Below are 11087 nucleotides of genomic sequence, written 5' to 3'. Positions count from 1 at the left end.
AGGCTGTACTGTGGGCAAAAAAACAAAAACAAAAAAACAGAAACCAAAACGCACAGATGATGAAAATCTCAACAAATCTCAGTTTCAGCTGCGTCCTCGCAGCTTGTCCTTCCTGAATTCATGTCCCTGTCACTCTGGATAATCCACAAACCTCAGCGTGTACGGGTTTTATTGGAACTGCTTTGTCTTTCAGAAATAGTCTTTATGAAGACTGAAACCTTGGATGCTAGATCTCCCATCACCTGGGCAAATAAAGCCAAAACTGGAACCAAAACTCCATGGCCAAACCATTTCCCTTCTCAGAATCAGGCACGCAGCAGATAACAGGAAACACAACTGAGATTCAAAATTCATTCTTGACCTTGGAAAACAAAACAAACTCAACAGAAGTTTCGTGTAGCAGCTGTTCTGGAGCTTTCGGCCGTAACACAAAATCTTCATCAGCAGATGGAGGTTGTTCAGTTGTCAGCGAGTTGTAGATGTTCAAATTTCTCTTTAGCACTTTGAGGGTCTTCAACCGTAAGGCACTGCTGGGGGCTTACATGCCCAAGTACAAGTTCACCAAGGCCAGCCATCTGACACACACACACAACGAACAGGAGTCAAAATATATTATAAAAAGATCCTTTATTGGATTGGAAATGTTTCTATTCACATTGATGTTAAAGGTACCTTAATTAAAAACATCAAAGTCAAGTGTTCCCTTCAGTGAATTACTGCTCAACATTGCACAATGCCCCAGCTCGGGAAGGACACACTCAGCAACCGGTCCATTGTCAGGAGTCAAAACATCAGCATGAATCAGGAAGAGGTCTCAAGCTTTTGATTCATTTGGACAGTTGTGAGGTAAATGAGGAGATAAGATAATAAAAAAAAAAAACAGAGAGAGAGGACTCTGACAGAGCTCAGGTTTCAGACTTGTTCGGCTGCTGTGTGACAGGAGCACTGGTTCAGGAGTCACGAGTGGAAAAGTGTTGAAGTACAGATGAGGACGAAGGTCACAAACTCACAGTGGCAGTTTGACAAGGTCGTGTCTGAACTCATCAGTGTCAGGACGAATAGAAAATAAAAGAAAACAAGTGGAATCCCATTGGAACAGCTCCCTCCCCTCCTTTAACAGCCGAACACTCACACCAACAGGACAGGCTACAAAACAATGGAGTCACCATCACATGATGTGATGAATCATGTCCTGCGCCTCAGACTAAAATCAATAAGATTAATTACAAATCTTTTTTTTTTTTTTTTTTTTTTTCTGGACATAAAACCAAAATCTCCCACTGTGGGATCGAAACATGGTTTAACTTCTCAGGAAGTTTCAGCAGGTGCTACTCAGACACACATTTGCATCGTCACAGTTGTTGCACAGCTGTCAGCACATAACATGACGCTAAGACTCGCAGCAAAAAAACAACAACAACACAAACAGTGGCTTCATGTACAGCTATGAAATACAGTAGACAGGACCCTTTTTGTGTCAGGGTAAGGCTTTCCTCCTCAGAAATGGCTTTTAAGTTGTTCATTTGAAATGTTCAACGCATATTAAGATTTTTTTTCCTGCCATGCCCCAACATCCATCTTGGTCCACGGGATAAGACCAGATTCTTCCCTTTTGTGGAGTTATTGCATTTAGAGCTCAGGCGGCATTTGCTGAAATCAGGCCTCCGGGGTCTGTGTCTGTTTTCAGCGCCTTCATCCGAACACTGGGCAGATCTCTCGGCTTATTACAGCTAAAATGCCTCTTGGCTCTCTGTCTTTGCTGTGATAAAAATCGGGGCCTTGGCAGGACAACAGTGGCATTCAAGTATCAAAGCGCAATCTGAAGCCGCAGCTCTGAGGCTGACACCATCGGCCTGCGGGAGCGCTGTCGAGGAAATGGAGGAAACGGTCCCACCGGGACGGACAGAGGTGTGGATGAAACACCGTCTCTGATGGCAGAGGAGCGCCGCTGCACTCACGGCGGCGGCCTGCTGTGATATGGCCTCACAGTGATAAATCAGTTCCGGGGGTGTGAGCCTTTCAGCAGCTGGATGGCGGCGGCAGCAGCAGCAGCAGGGTTTTTGAAGCTGCCGTTTCTCTCAGGTTTTGGGTGAAACGCAAAAATCGGTTCGCAGCTTCTTCTTCTTCTTCGTTGCTTTTTTTGTGTGCAGGTGTGAATACCACGCTGAAGTTTGTTCCTTGTTACTGGACACACAGAGGATGGAACAATAAGCAGGGACAGATGAAGAAGACACGCATGTGGCTGACGTGAATGCTAACGTTAGCATGGTTACATGCAAACAGTCCCATCACACTGCTGTGCACATCACATCACCAAGCTAACATGCTAACACGAGCATGCTAATATTTTGCTAATGTTATGTAATGCCGTGTCCACGTGATATTGGAGTTCCTGCACGTGCCAGTGTCTGATCTGTGACGCTGTGTTAGCCTTGACCTCGCAGCACAGCTGAGGCTCAGCACGTTGGTTTTAAACCACATGTCGTGGATCCTAACGGGGGTCACACGTGGACGATGTGCTTTCTCTGACCCGGGTAACGTTTGTCCTGAACGGATGCTGAATGATCCTCATCAAGCCCCGTGTTAAAGCTCCTCTGCCAGGGAGGCCAGGTGCCGCGGCCCCGGGCCTCCTCGCTCAGCAGGAGAGATGTTGGGTAACGTTGCAGAGGTGATTCTTTTCATCCAAATGTCATTTCATCCAATAGTCTTATAGAGAAGTGAAGAGAGAGAACATTTTTCCCCTCTGAGGCCTAGTCCACACGTACACAGGTATTTATTAACCTCATGTAAACTCACGTCGACACTAGAACTGAGTTTCTAAACATCTTCACCCTGGGTGGAGTTTTTCTTAAGGTCAGTTTTCAGTGACCTAAAACACAGTCTGCGTTTAAAAAACAAACCCCTGTCTATGTGTGAACTAGGCCTGAGATGTTTAAAGCTGCACGATCAAAAGAATATACAAAAGTGTTTGATTTCCAGGCTCATTCCAGGCTGCGAAGCGTTTCCATGCCTCTTCGTGTGCAGTAAGTCAAACATGTCCTGGGGTAAAAAGGTCGTGCAGGTCGTCAGTCTGGAACCCCCCATCGTAGAAGTCTTTCTCAGGGGAGGAGGGCCTCTCCCTCCTCGGCCCAGAGGAGGTTCAGGGCCTCGGCCTGACGCTGCTCCCGCTGGTGGATCCTCCGCAGGCGAAGGATGTAGAGCAGGATGGCCAGAACTACGACCAGGATGCAGAGCGAGAAGAGGTGGTGGTTGTAGACGAAGGAGGAGCGCAGCCAGCTGGGGTGGCTCTGCCGTAACGTTTCCTGCTGCAGGTCCCTGGAGAAACACATGGGGCAGAGGGAGACGTGAGCAAACACGCAGGCACATGTTTCACACGAGAAAAAAACAAACCTCTAATCTTTACTGATGAGCATAAGAATAGTACCAGCAGTCTGTCCGTGTCCTAAAAAAACACAATCACCCATTTGTCCCGTGCTCTGTGTGTATTTTCTGTGATGCTCTACAGAAAAACATCCTGCATGTTTTGAGAATTCATACTGCACCGGAGGTTCATGTCGCACTTTGCATATTTCTCTGTGCAAATTTGCATGTTGTGATTGATTTCCTGAACCTCGTGGTGAAAAGGTTGCTCAGTGCAGGGCCAGGAGGACCCAGTGCTTCAAATTAAAAGCTCATTATTGTTTTTACATTATCAAGAAGATCAAATCTGTGTGTTTGTGTCGTAATGGTGCTAACAGTTACCTGAGGGGCAGGAAGCGGGTTTTGAAAAGGATGGCTCCCAGAGTCCACTGGACCTCCTTGTCATAAACCAGCTGGGCTGTTTTCAGACTCCGGTAGTCAACGGGGAAACGGAAACCAGAGTGCAACACCTCGTACATCCAGGCCGACTTGAAGCACTGATACCTGGATTAGAAAGAGCAGCGCGATGGGTCAAATGAACAGCTATTTACTCTGAGCCTGCAAAGGCACAGTGAACATCAGCGTGCTGCACAGCTGCACCTCCAGCTGCCTCACAGCTACACTTCTAGTCCAACCAGCTCCACCTACAGGCAAGAAGCGGCAGACACCTGCAGACAGTCACAGGTAACAGCTGCATTTTTTAAAAACTCATTTTAAATCTGCTGTTGTGTTTTTGAGGTTTTATATTTAATATTTTAAACTTGAAAAATGTTTTTCATTTTCAGAGTATCATCTCTTCTGTCCTACCTTGAAGAGGGGAAGGAATAATAAAATCATTCGAGTTGGTTAAGTTCTCCACAGCTGGACCGAAACCAGCATGACCCACAGGTAAGTCCACAAAATGTGTTCCAGCAGTACACGACTCTGATGAAGAGTCTAGTCTGGGATGTAGAGAGATGAGCTTACTTGAGTCTGTTGATGTCGGCCTGCTGGGCGAAAAGCTGGTTGTCCAGACGCTGTTTCAGTGTTGACCACTTGGTGGAGCAGTAGTCCTGGTAAACAAACAAACAAAAAAAAACACCAGTAAACTTACTATTGACAAGCAAAAATGAGTAAAGTGATATTTCTCCGCCCAGTTACTAATGAAAAGTCTCTATGTTACATAACAGCAGAGTGTCTGTGGTTACCGCGGCAGCTCGGGAATATTTCTCACTGTTGTACTGTCCTCCTATCCTCAGCACATCCTCCATACAGTAATAAAACTCGGAAAAGCCGTAGAACTCGCTGTTGCTGAAGTTGATGGGAGCCTGAAAAAGAAAACAGGGCATGAAGGCTTATTTTGTGGCTTTGAGACAACTGGCAAAAGAGAGGGCCAAGGGAACAGATGTGTTTATTTTTTAATTAAACAGGGACATTTGACATCAATAAACATTACTGTGAACATGCCATGTTTAGCCTAAAGCTAGTTTTTAATGAGTCGATGTTATGAATAATAATTACCCACTTATTTAAAACTCTTTATTGATGTTTGTATGCATCCTACTACAAGAGGAATTCAAACTATTGCAAAAGCGATGCTGATTAGCTTAGCTCAGTGACAAGTAAAGCAAGAACCTGAAATGAGTCGTACCTGATATACGCCCCCTGGGGACATGGTGCCATTGCGGAGGCCCAGGAAGGGTTGCACAGCCTCCTGACACCGAGCCCAGTCACCCTGACCCCGCAGGTACAAGGTGCGGTTGTCCCTGATAACCGTGTCCGACAGACCGACGGGGAGACACGGATCCAGGTACGGCTTGTCCTCGCTCAGGCCCGTCTGTGTGGTTAGAAACCTGGACAATCAGGAACATGAAAAACACCATTTAAATGTTAGGGAGCGTTTTCTACTCACTGATAGATACAAGACTAAAATAAAAAACTAAACCGGAAGAAGAGGTTCAGAAGCTACAGTGAGTCTGTGGTTTAATACTGCCGACTTCATCAGATGTAGCATATTAACAAGATTTAATTACCCTGTTCATGTGGAGATATTAGCATAACTGGCATAAACAACAGATTGCCAGTGAAACTATATTTTCTATCATGTACCACCTGGATGGATTTCACAGAACAAACAAACTGACTGGGGGTTGTGGGAAATGTAGTCATCACTTTGAATAACACTAATAAAATTTGCAAATTAATTTTTTTTAAAAATATAGCAGCTATAAAATATAACGACATACATTGTGGCCCAAACAATAATAGGCAGCGTGTGCGAGTGTGTGTGCCTGAACCTGTTCTTGGCGAGTGTCTTGTTGAGCAGCTGGTCCTCGTAGCGCTGCCTGGCCATGTTCCCTCCGAAGCCGAGGAACGTGGTGACATAGACTCGGTACACGTGTTGCGTGTGCTCAACATCACAGCCCAGATTAAACTCCGCCAGAACACTCTTCCCTGCCTCCTCCTAGAGAAGAGACACTGGGTCGTTATGTTGCCGCAGACAACACCCGCAGTTTAAGTAATTTATCAAGCAAACGCGCCAAATATTTGATGGTTTCACGCCCTCAGAAGAAAGAATTTCCTTCTTTATAATATAACAAGCAATTAGTCAAGAATCAGCAGATTAATCAAAAATTGAAATACACATCAGCTGCAGCCCTGATCAATAACACCTCTCCAGTGTCAGGAGCTAACACAGTTACTCCTGCAGCTGCAGATCTCACTGCACATCCTTACCTCTTGTGGTGAGTTGAAGGTGATGGCACTGGGCACCTCATAGGCAATCTGCAGCGAAGCTCCACCCATATCCATGATTCCCACTGTGCGCCGCCTGCTGATTGGCTGCTGGTTCTGAGACCCAGTTGTCACCTCGACTGTGGCGTCCTCTGAGAAGCACAAAGATTCAACAGTTTTGCAAAGTTATGCTTTTATTACAGGTTAAATGTCAGGGACTAATAACACTGATCACACTCTCACCCTCGTCAGCGTGATCGAAGCGGCCCAGCACAAAGTTAATGCCAATCCACGCGTACACTCCTTCAGGGTTGAGAGGCGGTAGGAACAGGTCATCACAACCATGATGGAAACACAAAAAACAGACAGGCGATAATTCATTAACTACTAAAACCAGTATCAGCAAGTAATAACAAGACCATAGTTAAAAAAAACAAAAAAACAATATGTCCTCTCACCTTCCTGTTTCCCGGAGATGACCTCAGCATGTGAGCTGGAAAACAGGAAGTCAAACTGCAGGGGAATATCAGTGACCAGGTCCTCCAGGATAGCTGCCTGTTGGCTACATATGGAGGAGGACGGCATATAACTAACATATACGGCTCAGTGCAGCACGAAATCTGGAGATTTTAAACATTAAAAAAGTGAAGTCTAATGCAAAAGAAAAAAAGATGCACACTAAAGGATCACATGCTTTTCTATTTACCTCTCAGGCAGCAGCCTCATGCCAGCGGTACAGAGGATGTAGAGCGGCGTCTCCTTGTGTTTGTTCTTCGGGACGTGAGCAGCAGCGAAGCTGAGGAGAGGATGGAGGTAGTCACTGGCCTGCGTCGGTGTCTTCGCCAGAGTGGAGATGCCTGTGAGGACCACGAGCACGTGCACACTTTAGCACAATCAAGCGAAAGAAAACATGTTTCACATTTGATTTCACGTGACACACGTAGAAATATGACTCTTGAGAAACATCTCATCTCAAGATGGAACGAGCACGTTTACGGTCACAGATAAAACTTCTCTTCATTTTTTTCCCCCTTCTGTCTACTCACTGCTTTCCATGAATGTTCTGTCCTGTCTCTTTCACACACTCCGTCGTCCACTGTTTGACTCTGAGCCAAAGGGACAGACAATGATCCTCATGTTGGCACCAAAAGGAGTGAATTGTGAATAACTCTCTGCCTCTGAATGGCACCATTGTAAAGTCACACAATAAGACACAAGGATTAGTTTAAGACACAAAATTTGACCTAATCTGTAGAATTTTAGTCGTTTGCATTTTGCCAGCATTTGCACGGAATATATAATTTTGGAAGAAGTTTCAAAACAATTTAAATACTGAAATTAAAAAAAGCAGCTTTTGTCTTGACTCTTTCTGAAAAACTATTCCATTTTCTTTCCTAGAGTGCACTGGAAAGCTGGAGTTTGTAAAGCACAAAGGAAATACAGTTCTCCACGGACGACGGCAGAAACATTCATGCATGAATATACAGATTTAAGTCCTCAGCAAACCAAGAGCCGAGATTTGTCTGCCTACTGGTTTGTTTGTGTTTAAGACTTTCTCCACAGCAGCAATTTACATAAAGATTATGTTATGTTATGGGATGAATCTTAACAATCTAACGCACTTCAGCTATAAAGTGCTAACACACTTCATGGTTTTACAGACAGCAAACGTCAGATGAAAGGAGTGATGACATGTAACAACCAGCAGAGTAAACAGTGTGAAAAACCGAGCTCCACTTCCTCACCAGGTTTGATCTTCTTCACCACAGGCTTGTGGTCGTGGTCCCTCATCTGTCGGATGTCCAGCAGGGTGTGGGGGTTCCCGTTATGGGGGGGCCAGTAGTACACGAAGACCCGAGAGCCGCTGCTGCCGCAGTCCACCACGATGCCATAGTTCAGAGCAGGGTTGAGGACATCAGTGGCCTCCATAGACTCTGCGATGGAGAGGTACCTGGAGGAGAACCAACATTTTACAGCTGAAGAATATATATGTGTATATCTTAATGTTCTACGCATGATGAATTATCAAACATGAGAAATTAGTTTCATAAAGACAGATCCACCTAAATAAGTGACCTAGACTTGATAAATGAATAATAGTTTAAAATATAGACATACCGTGGGATTTTTAGGGCACTCAATATTTTGGGTCCTTCACAAAATAACAACATAGATAGAAACTCTGAGCTCTATGTATTTATTATACTTTAATATCAACGTTCTTTTCCAAAGTGATCACTGCACCTGGCATTTTTTATTCCCTTACACTGTTCCTACACTGTACTTACAATATCCTCCATCCCATCGATACTATTCTTAAAACACAAGTGTGATCATGTGCAGCTCCGTGTTGAAAATATTCAACATCATGCTTCATGCTTTGGATAAAATCCTTGAGCGAACAGCAGGTGGAGAACATTTCAGCTGCCGGTGGGTCCGTTTGTGTATAAAAAAAAAAAGGTGAGAAACATCAGTGTGTCTCTCCTCTTTTTAGTTCTCTATCTTAGCTAAGCGTATCGAAATGCAAACAAAGACTCCTATGAATGATTTGTGTATTCATATCTGTCCTTGGCTGCTGAACAGAGCAGCTGCAGTCAGTCTCACAAACCGAGTTCAAGTTTGATCACTGATCTAACAGATCGACTGGCTCTCTTCTCCGAGGGTTTCCCAGCTCAGGTATGACTGTAACAGGTTTCCACTAAACTGAAGTATATGTTTTTATTAATAATAAATATTCATCGAAGTGGAGCAATATTTTGATTGCTGTGATTCCAGAAACTCTTCTTCTCTCTTCTTCAGGTACTCCCATCGTGGCTCTGATGGCTGATTATAAAATTCACTTACAGCTACAGCATGTCACTTCATCGTGTAAGGTGAGATATTTGCTTACCCATCTGGCTTTTCAGTGCTGCTTCTATAAAGACATATATTCTTTAGTGCAGTTTGTACAACATTAACTGCAGGATCATTTTCAGAGTCCTGCAAAACTGGTAATAGCTCTGATTAATCTACCAGCCCTGGGATATAAAGCTTTGAAACCATTAATGACCTTTGTTGATGACAACTGGGAACACACGCTGCACCTAGAGAGCCCAAAATAGCATATAATTGGAAAATCAGCCAGAGCGTATACGTACCTTAAAACGGTAGCTTGGTGTTTCAGAGCGTTGGGGGTAAACAGAGCTTTTCCAAAATGATAACGTAAACCAGTCCAGTGACAGTACAGCGCTGTGAGCCAGTAAAGTTAACAAGAAAAACTTTAGTTGCCTCTAACTTTCTCTGCGACTGCTCACTTAAACGTCAGTACAGTCAAATACACAGCAGAGCTGTTGTCACAAACCTGAATTTATGTGAATTTTGGGGACTGCTGGTTAACATGTAGTGTTTATGTGTAATTAAGTTATTATTTCATACTTGAAATCTATGTTAACTCTTTATACTGAGTATCAGCGAAGACCTGCACAAGACCTCTTGTCATGCACACATGAATGTTCACAAATGTTTGTAAGCCAGCTGAACGGGACCTAAAGATCATGTCTGCGTTCGATTTTCCAGCCACTTTCATGTCACATCTCCAGTAATCCTCACGTCTGTCCACTCACTTGTTGACTTTGGCCCCAGGCCGTCGCTGGGGGCCCCATAGCTGCGTTTGGTAGGTCCCCAGGAGGAGGAGAGCGGAGGTGATGGAGAGCAGCAGCAGCAGCCTCTGTCTGGACACGCTGCAGTACCAAGAGGCCGGCAGGCAGGACAAAGTGATCCTGTGGAGGAGGAAAGCACAACAAAATAAAACAGTAAACTCTGTGAAATGTGGTCAACTTCAAAATCAGATACTGTTATATACAAAAGTTACAGAATACAGTCAAAGGCAAACATCAGGGCATGTCCAGAGTTTTCTGATAGAGGCTGTTATCAGTTTGTTACCTTGCCATAAGTCCACGTCGGCAAAAATACAAGATGTCACAGTCGTCACCTCATGGCGCCTGCAGTCTGTGAAACGAACACGAAAATGTTTTACATAATTTAAAGAAAAGATAAAATAAGCTATTACTCTGAGACTTCCAGAGTGTCTCTGGCACTCAGCAGCACTTTCAGTCTCTGTGGCTGCAGCCTTAACTAGCATTTTATAGTGTATATGTGAGTATGGCCCTAATCTTAGTTGTTTCTGTTAATATTTTTCTTACATTTATCACTATATTTACACAATATTTCTATTACTAGTATTATTATTATTATTACTACCCTATAACCATACTGTAGGCCCATTTTCTGGTTTTCACTTATTTCCTCATGCTCTACCTTCACGGTATTTTCAAATTATCCTACGATATTTGTGTGACATCCTTCTAAAATACTGTATATTTCAATAATACTTCAGCTTTTTTTCCCATACACGCTAATATAAAGAGGGTAACTGGCTAATCTCCCAGTTATATAAGCTAAAGCTGTTGCATAAAAGCAAAATAGCAGGACTGTTAGGCGGAACAAACACCCACACAGAACAGAGTTTATATGTTATCCTCGTTAGCTACAGCACCAACTGTTAATACGTGTGCTGATGTAGCGAGTGTCCCCGGCTAACGGTGCGTTTAAGAACTACGTTTATGAACGTTACAGCGTCTCTATAAGCGATCCCTCTCGGGTTTAAACGTACCTGAAGGGGCCTCTTCTCCGCAGTAAACGGTGAACTCCGCCGGTGAAATCTGTTGTTCCCCCGACAAGAAAGACGATAAAGTGTTGTACAGTGTCCCTGCACTTCACCGAGATGGTTTTAAAAGACGACGACAAGCCGAAGAAGAGGAAATGAGCGAAAAATCCCACAGCTTTCCGGTCGGCCCGGGCAGCACGTCATCACATACGTAATCTGACTGGAGGTGAACCTCTGCTGCGTTCGGGTGCTGTAGGAAAAATTAAATCTCATGCGAGCTGCCTGTCAAAGTGCAGGCTTTGTACTGCTATAGCAGTGCTATCCTTTAGTT

General features: G+C 44.2%; 1 protein-coding gene across 1 annotated transcript; it reads right to left on the bottom strand.

The window, feature by feature from the left end:
* Positions 1-610: 610 nt before the first annotated feature.
* On the bottom strand, positions 611-10932 carry LOC121181360 (ectonucleoside triphosphate diphosphohydrolase 7-like). Its single transcript, XM_041037287.1, has 14 exons — positions 10763-10932; positions 10033-10098; positions 9714-9869; positions 7857-8062; positions 6818-6968; positions 6570-6673; positions 6355-6414; positions 6115-6263; positions 5676-5842; positions 5030-5231; positions 4587-4706; positions 4366-4451; positions 3742-3903; positions 611-3315 (listed from the first exon to the last, which is right to left on the bottom strand). Exons 2-14 carry the CDS (start codon positions 10038-10040, stop codon positions 3099-3101), a joined length of 1788 nt encoding a protein of 595 aa, XP_040893221.1. The 5' UTR covers positions 10041-10098; positions 10763-10932; the 3' UTR covers positions 611-3098.
* Positions 10933-11087: the final 155 nt, after the last annotated feature.

This window comes from Toxotes jaculatrix, chromosome 4 (genome assembly GCF_017976425.1).
Source record: "Toxotes jaculatrix isolate fToxJac2 chromosome 4, fToxJac2.pri, whole genome shotgun sequence".
Lineage (NCBI taxonomy): Eukaryota > Metazoa > Chordata > Actinopteri > Toxotidae > Toxotes > Toxotes jaculatrix.
The sequence above is the reverse complement of the archived record's forward strand: the minus strand, read 5'-3'. Positions and strand labels throughout refer to the sequence as shown.